This window comes from Zootoca vivipara, chromosome Z, assembly GCF_963506605.1.
Source record: "Zootoca vivipara chromosome Z, rZooViv1.1, whole genome shotgun sequence".
Classification (NCBI taxonomy): domain Eukaryota; kingdom Metazoa; phylum Chordata; class Lepidosauria; order Squamata; family Lacertidae; genus Zootoca; species Zootoca vivipara.
In genome coordinates this window covers 6,376,596-6,389,843 of record NC_083294.1, presented here as the reverse complement: position 1 = coordinate 6,389,843, position 13,248 = coordinate 6,376,596, and the positions used below count along the sequence as shown (strand labels likewise).

Below are 13,248 nucleotides of genomic sequence, written 5' to 3'. Positions count from 1 at the left end.
ATAGACTGGCTTCCTGAGCCCTGAAGGCAAATACCATTTTCTCCGCAATTCAGATATGATGAGGCACTAGCAGTAAAAAAAACTGGCTGCCTCAGGCTGATTCACACACTGCGTTGCCCTCCCAGTCCCCTCCATTGAGTAATTCCTGTGAGTGATGAGTTCAGTGAACAAGTCCAGCCTAGCAAACCTATAGCCTGGAAACAGAAACTCCAAGGTCAGCCCAATGAAGTATGGTGAACAGTGCTACATTTGGACACTGAAGAACTAAGGTGATGTCTGTAGCAATTTGCTGTTTTTTCTGCCTGTAATTCAATGGCAGAATGCATGTCTTAAATGCAGAAGGCCTTTGGGTCAAACTCCAGTTTAGAAAGGATCCAGTAGCAGGGGATGGGAAAAGATCAGTGGTGGTTGGTGCCCATTAGGACTGGTAGGGCAGAAGGCAGAGAGGTCGGAGGTAAATGGAACCAGAGCCAATGACAGGCAGAGCCAACTTATACGTTTGACCCCATCCTCTTCTCTGCAGATGTCTACAATGGCAATACTGAGATTAATGAGGAGGGTGCTCATGGGCAGTCCCAACCCTTGGTTTGATTTAAGTAAGAAGAAAGGCAGAGGCACAGAAAGCTGCCTTACCCCAAGTCACAGAAGAAGTTCATCTCGCTCAGTTGTCTGCAGGAAGCATTCGTTCCGCAGGTGTAGGGGACTGAGTGTGGTTAGGGGTTGTGGCTGAGGGCAGATTGAGACTGGTGAGGCAATGCCCCACTTGCCCGAATGGACCAGCCTCGTCTACTGGGAAAGATTTCTGCCTGAGACACTGGAGTCCTGCTGCTAGTCACAGTAAACAAGACTGGCCAAGTGGACAATCGCCTGACCTCTATGAGGCAAATCCCCATATTCCTGGCAGGATTGGCATGAGATTAAAAAGCAAGGGATGAATCACAAAACTGTTGAAAATATTTGTTAACAGGTCCTGTTGTTGGTGCTGTCAAAGGGTGCTACCCAGGTGGTACTGACTCACGGCAGGGTCCTGACTCGTGGAACACTTTCATGGTGACGTCTCCCTCCCTCCCTCGTCTTTCTCAAACTCCCTGTGCAAAACTAAGGAACTGTTAGTTACTGAAGCTGGGGAGGATTTTCATTTGCTGCTGCTGTTGTTGTTATTGTTGTTGTTGTTGTTTGGGGGGAGATTTTAAGAAAATAAACATTAATGCAAAAGCATTTCCCCACTTTTTTTGTCATTGTTTTATTTCAGGAAAATAATTGGCTGCAAGTTAAAGCTGGTTCCCCTGAATGTTCTTCAGGAAGAAAGAGAGAGAGAGAGAGAATGCAGGAAGATATGGGATGCAATTTAATGAAAGCACGGTCTGTGGGGCTACCCTGAACATTCCTCAAGGCACTCCAGGGTGCCATGGAACACTGGATGAAAACCAATGGCCTAATTAAGAGGACTTTGGGAGAATGAGATGGGACCAGGGGAATAGGCGGATACCATTAAGAATCAGAGCTGGAGGTAACTTCGAAAGTTATCTAGCCCAACCCTCTGAAATGCCAGGATATTTCGCCCACGTGGAGCTCAAACCCACAAACATAAGGCAAAGAGCTTCTTGCTCTACCAGCTGAGCTGTCCTAGTACCCCTAAAGAGAAGGGCAATATAAAAATATCACAAATACCGTACTTTTCCGTCTATAAGACTAGGGTCCCCCCCCCCCCCGTAAAAAGCATGCATGCTAAAATTTGGGGGTCGTCTTATACATGGGTAGTGCATAGGGTGGACATATTATTGGTTGCTGCCGCAGCTGTCAGCAGCTATTGTGCGTGTTATTGGTTGCTGCGTCAGTGGTTGGTGTTGATTGGCTGATGCTGCGGCAATTGTGCGGGCGATTGGTAGCTTCTGCCAGCGAGCGGATAGATGAAAGGCGGATTTAGCGATGCATAAGTGATTTTCGGCAATCCCCCTTTTAAAAAGTTGAACAACCCAGGGTAATCCCCCCCCCTCAAAAAAGCTCAACAACTGGCAATCCTCCCCCCATTTTCTTAAATTTGAGCCCCCCCCCGTGTCTTATACATGGAAAAGTACGGTAAATACAGTAACTTTGACTTGCTAAACAGCACAAGTGTAAAATTTGATTGTGCTGCCATTTAACAAAGCAGTAAAATGAAGCAGAGACTTCTTCGTGGTTGGAAGGATAAACAGCCATCATCCATTACTCAATGGCCTGGAGATCTTACTGTCCCTTTCTACATTTGAATGTATATATTATAATCACCAGTCTTGTGTAGGTATCTAATTGAACATATGCCTGCATATATTAATGTACTGTATATTTTATTATAAATTGGGAATGATGGATCATTCTTATTGTTAATGTGAGCTCATGACTATTTATCTCATATTTGCAATAAAAACTATATTTGCATAAGGAAGGACATAAAAAAACGATTAAAGAAATCCTTATATGTTACTGGGGGGTGGGGGAATATAAATGGGATAATAGATACTATATTTTCATTGTTTGTTTTGTTATGTGTGCATCTGCAATTATAGATAACACATTCCTAATCGAGTATGTACATTACGCACACTTAAATTTAAGCAGCAATAACAAGTTGAGAAAAAGTCCCTTTATGAAAAACTGCACACCCTGGTTTTCTGCCACCCTAACGTCCGATTGGAGACACTGAGCTAGATCAATTTAAAATAAAGACCCCAAACCCCTCTGCCCCAGATGGCCTATGACATCTTTAGGAAGCTTGGGGTATGTGCAATTATCACCACAGCGGCAAGGCTGATGCTCTTACCATCAGCAATGAAGTGCTCAGGAACGTGGAGTGTCACTTTGACAGTCAGTGGGCAGGACAGCTGAGTGCCACACACCATGGCCAGGATGCAGGAGCTCACGGCAATTAAGGTAAGTGCTGTCTTGTTCACGGGGCTCTTCAGGGAACCTGAGAAGTAAAAGAAAAACACAGTTACAATGTGAAGAGAATGATCACAGCCCGTTCTCATCTCAATCGCCATACTGAGGCATGATAAAGAAAGTTTCAGATTTGAGCCTTCAAACTATCTCTGACCAGAATTTTTATCATTAAGGTAGTAATGGCATTTTCAGTACCATCTTAGGTAGCACCCCACCAATAGAGGGCATAAATAATTGAATAATAGGCGCAAAAAACATTTTTTTAAAAAAAAAAAGACATTTTATTAAATTTTCCAATTGAAACACATTAAACAAAACAAACAAACATTAAAAAACAATACAACACATACATTCATCTTTTTAGCAATTCTCTCCGAATCTCTCATTCTCAATGCTCTGCCGAGCTTGACTTCCCTCCCTCCCCTCATTTGGTTTTCTATTCAGTTCTTATCTCGCAGTTCCTTTATACCTCCCATTTAAAGTCAATTCGTAGGATTTATTTCGGTCCTGCAAGTGTCTTTAAACTTCTACAGTTCTTTTCCATATAATCCACAAATTTACTCCAGTCTCTTTGGAACCTTGCTTCTCCTTGGTTCCGGATCCTGCTAGTCAGTCTCGCCAGCAAAAAAACATTTTTGTTAACCTGTGGTGGGAGGGCTGGAATCCCAATATACTTTATGCTAGAATAAGGTCTCCATCTTAGGATATTTAGTTCAAAATAAACTCCTGTTCAAAAGCATGGTTATACATGTTCCTGTAAAAGAAGCCACACAGCCATGCTTTTTGAAGAGAAGCTTCTATTGAACTATTCCCCCACCCACCCACCAGGGAAGAGCTTTAGTTTGAAACATTTTGGGATTCCCATCTCCCCACTCGCCCACCTGCCTATACAGCACTCCATTTTGAATTGATGACTCAATCCTTTATGATACCTATCTCTGTGGTCCCTTGCTAAAAAGGGAACAATGTGTGTTTGTGGGAAACCAGTCTATGCTTCTTGCCATCTCTCAGGGGTTCACCTACATTTACCTGCTACAGGTAACTGACATTTGCAGAAGGAACAACATCAAAGATGGTGCTGTGAAATCAAGTCTCTAAATAAACTCCTTTGTTCGCCCTTCTTTGTGGATCTCATTTACAGAACACTTAAATCCGCCCACCTTCCTCAATCCCAAACATATTGGAGCAGGGGAAATGTTATTAAACTTTAATTGATAAAGGAAGGTACGGTAACTAAACAAAAGACACAAAACTATTTTCCCCTTACATTTTACATAAGAAATGTTGTCTTCTAACAAACATCAATAGCTATATAGTTTTCTTCTAAAGAAAATTAATGTGCTTTTTACATAAAAGTATAAAAAACCAAGTATACTCCAATGTAAAATCATTTATAGGGAAATCAACTAGAATTGCAGAGCACATAAAAGCTGGAACTTGATATGAGCTACAATGGTACAAAGAAAGCAAAATCCATTTTGCTAGTCACATAAAGCCTTTTCATCACTCAAGGTCATTCTTGCAAAGGGCCTCTCACAGCAAGTGTGGGCTAAAATAATTTCTGACAGCATGAAGACAGGCTCTTTGCAGCCCAAATCTGATGCTAGACCAACCCCAGCAGTGGAGAGCCATGAAGGTCAGACAGTGCTTCTTTCTCTGCCTCTCTCTGTGCCCTCTCTCTGTGGACCAACTGTCTTAACATCCCACATGCCAAAAAGCTGACACCTAAGAAATTATTCAGAGCCAGCAGAACCTTTGAGTCTATGCAGAGCGAAGATATGCAGCAGCTCCAAGGAATATTATTGTGCTGCAGTTGGGCCTCCATCAAGACCAAAACGAGTTCTCCCGCAGAGCTTGTTAATAAAGTCAGTTTAATGGGGGAAAGTGCAAGATACAGCACTAGCAGAAGAAAAATTGGCAACCCTACTGCACAACACAAAGACCGTGAAACTAATTGAATGAAAGCCCGTTGCCCTTTCTGCCTTCAAGTTAAGAAGGCCAAAATGTTCTCTTTCCAAAAGAAAAAGAAACAGGGAGGGGGCTGTGGAAACAAGGAAAATGCCAACACCACATGAACATCAAATATTCCTTTCCTGTAATAATTGGGTCAATTCTGCTATAATAACACAGTTTGAGCAAGAGCAGAGAACAGGTCACACAGATTTGAAAGTTAAGGAGAAATACACACACCAAAACCTAATAAATATTTGTTCCAGGAAGGGAAGGATTTCAAAATCGGAACTGAATTGGCAGGCAAACCTTGCACACTGATTAGAATTCTCTGCAAGTCTGGACAGCTCCCTACAGGCAGACTAAATAGAATTGTAGGCTCATTCACACTTCTGCTTGTCCCCTGCCTAGAAAGCATTGGGTCCGAGAGCTTTTTCTGCTTGACCCTTAATTTCTAGGCCTGAGCAGTTTTTCCAATGGCCTGCTCCTTTCCTAAGAAAAACCCACTCTTTAGCTCTAAACTGGAACAAATAGCAATCCATGGAAAGCCTGATGGCCGCTTGCTCCGACCGAGTGCCAAAGTGCAGTTTTCCCCGGAGGAAAAGCAGCAGGACATGGGGGAGTGTGGATGAGTGCTGAGAGTTCATGCACTCAGTGAAGAACTGTCCCAGCCCAAAAAAGGTCCAAGATGCACAGGTTCCTTTTAAGATGGGCAAGTGCTCACATTACATAATTCTGCAGTTCCACACTAAAATATGTGTTGCATTCTACGAAGTATCTATCACAAATATCAAAGCCTTGATCTCAGCTTGATCCCATGAGGTAAGTGGGGAAAGCTCAGTAAGTGATCAAAACAGGCATCAGCAAAAATCACTTTTAAGATTCTTAAAAAGTATTTTTAACCTATTTTAACTAAGCCTAAACTGGTTAGGATAAGGAGATTTTAATGACTACCTGCTCACATATGAGCCCACTTGGCTATGGTGGTTCATTTACCAGAAGTAATGTATTTAGCATTAACTCTGGAAGTGTATACTTGATTCTGACCAAGCTAAGCCACCTAGAACAAAACATACATCAGTACGACACACACACCCAATATCACATAATCACAGAACTGCAGAATTACAATTGGAAGGTACTCCAAGGGTCATCTAGTCCACCCCCTGGAAATGTGACCATAAAACCTTCTCCCCACCCCCAATTCAATTTAACAGCATCAAACATGGGGGGGGGGGATGCTCAATACGTTTTCCTGGACACTCGTTTTGCACCATTATCTTAGATAACAATTGGAACTACTGTTGCTTGTTTTCGTTAACACACAGGAATTGCTTAAATGGCTTTGAAACTGTAGTTGAATCTTTTACTTGTAAACTGATGCCACTACCTCTTGAATTTTCAGGTCTCTGCCTTCAAACAGGTACTAGAGTTTCCGTCCAACACAGTATCTAGTTGTGAAACATTATTCAGCGGATTATTGAAATATGATTTAATAACACTTTCATAGTATTCTGAAAACATTTTGCGTGTGGAGGCCCCAGCCTAGAAATGAATTCAAAGAGGACTCAATTTTTTGGTTTGGTTTTTGGCAGAATTTAGGCCACAACTTTATTGATTACAAATCAAGTGAGTGGTTGCATAGGCTCTGGCTCGGCTAGCTTCCTGCAGCATTTGCAGGCAGCGCTGACTCTGGGCAGCAACTATAAGTCAGCCTTGGTTGAACACCTGGGAGAGAGGCAGGCAGGAGTGTCTACCACGCCTCCCCCAGATGAGCCCTGAACTCAGGTTCAGGGCACAACCCTGCTCGGGGAAGACCAACCATGAGTCCTTGGAATCCTTTTGAAGAAATACCCATCGCATAGGGATGGCTAGGCACCCTGGCACCCCTATCAACAAGAACCAGAGCCTGGATTAAGCATGTAGATTACAGGTGTGCCTTCAAATATTTTAACTGTTACATTTAGTTCGCTGTGATTAAAGTGGGGGGGGGCTAAAGCTGGGACCTTTTACATGTACTCCTACCATTGAACTAACTCCCCTGAAATGTTACTTGCCATAGGTAAGTGGCTACTACCACCCCCATGATATCGGCCTTAGAAAATCCCAGGTGGCGCTGTGGGTTAAACCACAGAGCCTAGGGCTTGCTGATCAGAAGGTCGGCGGTTCGAATCCCTGTGACGGGGTGAGCTCCCGTTGCTTGGTCCCAGCTCTTGCCAACCTAGCAGTTTGAAAGCATGTCAAAATGCAAGTAGATAAATAGGAACCGCTACAGCGGGAAGGTAAACGGCGTTTCCATGTGCTGCTCTGGTTCACCAGAAGTGTCTTTGTCATGCTGGCCACATGACCTGGAAGCTATACGTCAGCTCCCTCGGCCAATAATGTGAGATGAGCGCGCAACCCCAGAGTCGGTCATGACTGGACCTAATGGTCAGGGGTCCCTTTACCTTCACCTTTATAGGTAAGTGGCTACTACCCCCCCCATGATATCGGCCTTAGAAAATCCTACTGCTATTTTATATCATTTTGATGGATATATTTTATGTATTGTACTTTTATTGTGTATTTATTTTTTTATTAATGTGTATTCATGCTGTTCACTGCTTTGGGGCTAAAAAGCAGTACATAAATAAACCATACCATACAGCTAGTATTAGCCAATTATTATTTGGAGGCTCTTTTTTTTTTAAAGGAGACTTAATTGTTTTCAACTCTGTAACTTTCTCTGCACCTGAAGAGCAGTTTGGAACATGCACAATGTGCACATTGCATTTAAATACACACCAAGAGATAAATGACTTAACATGAGACCTTTAAAAAACAGATTAATTTAAACTTTATGACCCAGCACTAACTAAACACACTGCAACAGAATCCTTGGATTTCAGGGCTTATTTTACAGGCGTGAAAGTAACACGTATTCATCCCTTGCCCCGGAAGCTTAAAGCTGACAAGAAGCAGGTTTAGTCAATAAATGAGAACATGAATTGATTAATTGATGGTTGGGGTAGTGAACAATGCTCTGCTTCTTACAGGAGTCACACACACACACGTCTGGACACTCCGAGAGAAACATCTAAACCAGGGGCCAGCAAACTTTTTCAGCAGGGGGCCGGTCCACTGTCCCTCAGACCTTGTGGGGGGCCGGACTATTTTTTTTTTGGGGGGGGGGAAATGAATGAATTCCTATGCCCCAAAAATAACCCAGAGATGCATTTTAAATAAAAGGACATCTTCTACTCGTGTATAAACACCAGGCAGCCCACACAAAAACCCAGAGATGCATTTTAAATAAAAGGACACATTCTACTCATGTAAAAACATGCTGATTCCTGGACCATCCACGAGCCGGATTTAGAAGGCGATTGGGCCGCATCCGGCCCCTGGGCCTTAGTTTGGGGACCCCTGATCTAAACCATGGGTAGGCAAACTAAGGCCCAGGGGCCGGATGCGGCCCAATTGCCTTCTCAATCCGGCCCAGGGACGGTCCGGGAATCAGCGTGTTTTTACATGAGTAGAATGTGTCCTTTTATTTAAAATGCATCTCTGGGTTATTTGTGGGGCATAGGAATTCATTCATTTTTATTACTATTTTCAAAATATAGTCTGCCGTCCGCCCCCACAAGCTCTGAGGGACAGTGGACCTGCCCCCTGCTGAAAAAGTTTGCTGACCCCTGATCTAGACAGCACTTTGCAAACCCAGCAGAGTTTAAATTCAGGGGCAAGCTTTCTGTCTTGTGGGACAGGCTTTATACCTTCATGGCGTGTTTCTGCAAAGACTCAATAGCTGAAATGTAGCTGACTGTTGAGCAGCCGAGGCTTCTCTAAAGAAGAGGAGTGTGCCCGGTGTAGTAATCCTTGAGGAAGAGGGCAAGAAAAGGCCCTGAAGCAAGAAACCCTTGTTTAAGAGAACAAAAGAGCAATAGATTTTGTTTTATTTTTAAAGGGGGAGGGGCATGCAAACGTTTGGGTTTTTTTGTTTTGTTTTTTTAACAGGAATGGCACCCAATCATCACTGCCATTTTCAATCCAATCAGCTGCCACTTAATTAGTCTGGAAGGAAAGCTGGATTCTGAAACAAAGGCTCCCCGCAGTGCCCTGTGACCCTGGGCATGTAAGCAGTGTCTGCCAGTGCCACACACTGCCTGACCTCTCTTTCATGACATTTTCCATTGGCACCAATTAGATGTGCTCTGGACTCGCTGGGGGCAGACAGGCTGCTAGAGAAAACGTCCCATGAAGTGGCCGATTCCTCTGAAGTTTCTGAAACCTTTCAAAAGAAGGACAGAAGCCAGAAGTTGGGGGAGGGGTCAGCAAAGGGGAATAATAAGTACCCCAACATGACTTACCTTACGAGTTTCTCCTCCTCCTCCTCTTATTGCACTGGAGGGTTAACTGGGCCTGCATTCACATGGCCATATATTCCATCTTCTCAGCAATATCCCGTTAATTTCTACTTTATACCTGAGCTTTCATGTGGTGTAAAAGCCTCTACCAGAAATATAGCAGAATATGGTGCTAGTTTAGCCCTCATTTCTCTGTTATTTGCAAACAGATTTTTTTTCCTGAGTGCTAAACTTGTGCTATATTTCTGGAAGCAGATTTTACGTCATGTGCAAATATAATGCAGAATTTAATAGGGAAATCTAGCACATTGCTAGATTTGATGGGGACATGCACAACTCTGTATGGATTTATGACGATCTTTAATAGCTGAACCTCCTCATAACAATATGTAGTCCTAAATCAACTTTATAAATACACAGTTGGGAAATCAGCCAACCAAGACATAATGAACTTTAATTACCCAATTTTTAATCAGCACAAATTTTGTTAACTGGAGCCAGATGTGGATGCTAAAATGCCTAGCAATCAGGTCCCTCTTTCCCACTCCATGGCAGCACTTGGTATTTCATTGAAAATTCCCACATCAAGATAATTACAGGAATACGAAAAAAAGCTGGGGAGGGGGGTGAATGGGTCATCCACGCTGCGTTGAACCTGCACCAATTTCATTAAGATGAAAGGAAGTCACTTGCAAGAAGCTGAGGTACACAGCAGCCGCAAACTCAAGCAGCCCTATGTGTGGGGGAGGAAAAGGGAGCAAATTGTAGATCACCGACATCTCAAGGAAGCAACCAAGCATGGCAAAATCACCCCTATACATGCCCAGTTTCCTTTTGCAGGCTTAAGGGAGGGGCAGGAATTGCCCACCAAACACCCAAGAAGGCAACACTTGTCAAGGGAGTTGACTGCCTAGTAACTATCCAGAGTTATGTTCAGGCAGAAACTCATTAAGGCAATTCACACTACTAAGTATCCTGCAACTCAAAAACTAATTACAGATTAAGGTAAAGGATCCCTGAATGGTTAAATCCAGTCCAAGGTGACTATGGGGTGTGGCACTCATCTTGCTTCAGGCTGAGGGAGGCGGCGTTTGTCCACAGACAGCTTTCTAGGTCATGTGGCCAGCATGACTAAACCGCTTCTGGCGCAACAGGACACCATGACGGAAACCAGAGTGCGCCTGGAAACGCCGTTTACCTTCCTGCCACAGTGGCACCTCTTTTGCTTCCTGAAGTACAAGAAAATGGTTTACAGTACTTATGGCTGAAAAAGATGTGTTTTCAATTGTGTGGATACTGCTTGGTGTAACCTGCAAAGTTGGAGAGAGGTGCAGTAGCATTTTCAGCATGGGGAGGAGAGATTTCAGCAGCCTGCATAGTTTATTGCTTATTTCCATTTTTAATAACAAAGTAGAATTAAGCATGCTAATATATTGTCTTGGTTTACACAAATTGCATTTAGCTCTTTTTGCTCGAAATGGGGGGTGGGGTGGGGGTGGATCTTGACAGACTGTTTTTTGGCACAGAGCAGGGGCAGCCAGAGGAATTTTGGAACCTGAAGTGAAATGCCCCACTGCTAAACCCCCCCCCCCATGATGGGGAAGGGGAACTCCACAGAGCCATAGCTAGGGGGATCTAGCCAGAGTTTCTGTCCCGGGTGAAGCCTCCAGAGGGACGCCATTGAGGCTCCCAGACACCCAGCATGTGTGGCTTCAGCCGGAGAGAAAGATGAAAAAGTGAACTGTTTATTTCATAACTGATCCCTGTGGTAGAAGAAACAGGTGGAAATCTGCTGGGATTTTTAAGGAAGATTTTTGAAAAGGAACTGGAACATATTTTCTTTCCTGAAAAAGCCATACTTTTATTTATTTATAGACAGTATTTCAACCAAAATAAAGTTAACAAGGTAAACTTAAAAACAATTTAAAAGTATACCAAAAAGGGCCAATATTAGAAAAACACATAAAATTGACAAAAATCTCCACTTATCTCTGAACTGCTAGAATAAACGAAAGTGCGCTCACCTTTGAAAGAAAATCAGGGAAGTTGAAGTTGAGGGTTGAAGAACTAGTCCACTGCCAATTTAGCACAACTGCCTTTAAAATCTCTTCCCACCCACCCACCCCACACTTCTTTACAAAGATTTTGCTTCATTCTCTCTTTCTCCTCTTTCTTGAAAAAAACCAAAACCTCAATGATTAACTATACACAAAGAATTGTGTTCAATGCTTGATGGATGAAATTTTACTCATAAGTTAAATGATTTCCTATGTTAAACAGTGTAACTATAAAACCTAAAGTATATTTCTGTTAATACTCTGAACACTAATTAGCCCACTTCTTATGCAATGATTTTGGCTTCAACAGTAAAGTTTACCAACCTTACTTTCAAATGTTGGCTACTTAGCCAAGAATAAACAAGTTATTCTTAGCTAAGTAAGAAGTTAGTAGGATACTGTATTTCAAAAAGTGAAAATCTGGACAGAAACTTCCCTCAAAAGGGAAGCTCTGGGAACTGTAGTTTAAACAGCCACAACAAAAATGCCAAAGCAGGTTCACAAAGGTCAGCGGGTGATTGCTCAATCTAAGCATTATAAATTGTCATCTATTTAGGAGATCATTATGTCTCAACTGGTGCATTGCCTTAAAAATATTTGGCAGTTCTTCAACAATATTTGACTGGTGAGATGCCCAATCCTACTGAATTTTCATTCACAAGAGAGGAGTCAATAGAGCTGAGCGTATGACTGATGTCATCAATCTCTCTCTTTACTAACAGTTATGTATCCTGTCAGAGAGCAGTGCAAAACAATGAGCTATAATTGGGCTTCTTTTGGTTTGGTCCATAGATACACACATTGGGAGTGGAATCTCACTTAAAAAGAGAAAGCCAAGCCTATCAGAATCAGTATTAACTGGAGAACACTTTCCACCTAGTCTACCAGTCTTCCTTAACTAGTAGTCCAACAATTGACATGTATAGGAGGTACATAAATATGGCTACCAGTAGAGTAAAGAGGATAATTTGTCTGATGAAGGCAGAATCCACACACACCTTCCTCTCCAAAGCAATAATCTGCCATGGGTGGTAATTTGCAGCAGGATCAATGGAGACAGGAAAATCTTTGGCTTAAGCAGCAGGAACTGCCAACTCCCACAACCGCGCACTCTGCATGTTCTATTCAGCCTGAAGAGTCCTTGAAGCCTTTTGCTAATCTGTCTCTAATGCTCAGTCTCAGTAGACTTTAGGAGTTTTAATGCCTGATGCATTGAAATAAATATGCTTTTCCGTATAGACCATAATGCTTCAAATACTCGTGTGTGTGTGTGTGCATGCACGAGCACATACAGAGTACACTGGCAATCTTATGTGAACATTATTCCCCACTGTTTTAAGTCAGATACTGATGCATACAAAACCTATGAAGAGTTCTGTGGCAAATAACTGGCACATATTTACCTTTTGCAAGCCAGCAAATTCATCATATTATGGAGTCCCAATAGGGAGAGGGAAGAGAAAATGGTGCAAACAGAAGAAATGGAAATACAATGCCAACAAGCAGTGAATGGGCCCTGGAGTCTGACTAGCTCACAGTTCATGCATAAGATGGGGCCATTTATGGCCAGAAAGCAAATCACTGTGTGCACAGCTGCCTGAGAGAAGATGCAGGTTCTAAAGACATGTGGCCTGGTGATGTAGTTGAGAGGATGAGGGCTGGCAAAATTGTCAGTGGCACAAAGAGAAGTGTGGAAATCCGGATCAGCAAGTTTCAAAGAGAATTTGGCCATTCAAGAAGCAAACCAAAATGATGTCTGCTTACTTCCGTCTTAAGAGTTTGTCAAACTGCGGCAATTGATCAGTATCTCTCAAATACAAACAAGCCATGTAGCATATATACTGGTACATCTTCAACAGGAATAGGAAATGGGTTGCCAAATTTGTGCAGATAATCACAAAAGACAGAGAAACGTTAAACAAAAAACAAAACAAAAAATCCCACAGCCAAAGAAAGTGTCCTTTCTTAGAAAAAGG

At 42.6% G+C, this 13,248-nt stretch overlaps 1 protein-coding gene across 1 annotated transcript in view; it reads right to left on the bottom strand.

Moving 5' to 3' along the window:
* Positions 1–13,248, bottom strand: part of ASTN2 (astrotactin 2) — a 605,773-nt gene that overhangs the window by 320,708 nt on the left and 271,817 nt on the right. Inside the window, 1 exon segment of the mRNA XM_035112940.2 lies at positions 2,801–2,947. Coding sequence (XP_034968831.2) covers positions 2,801–2,947 — 147 coding nt within the window.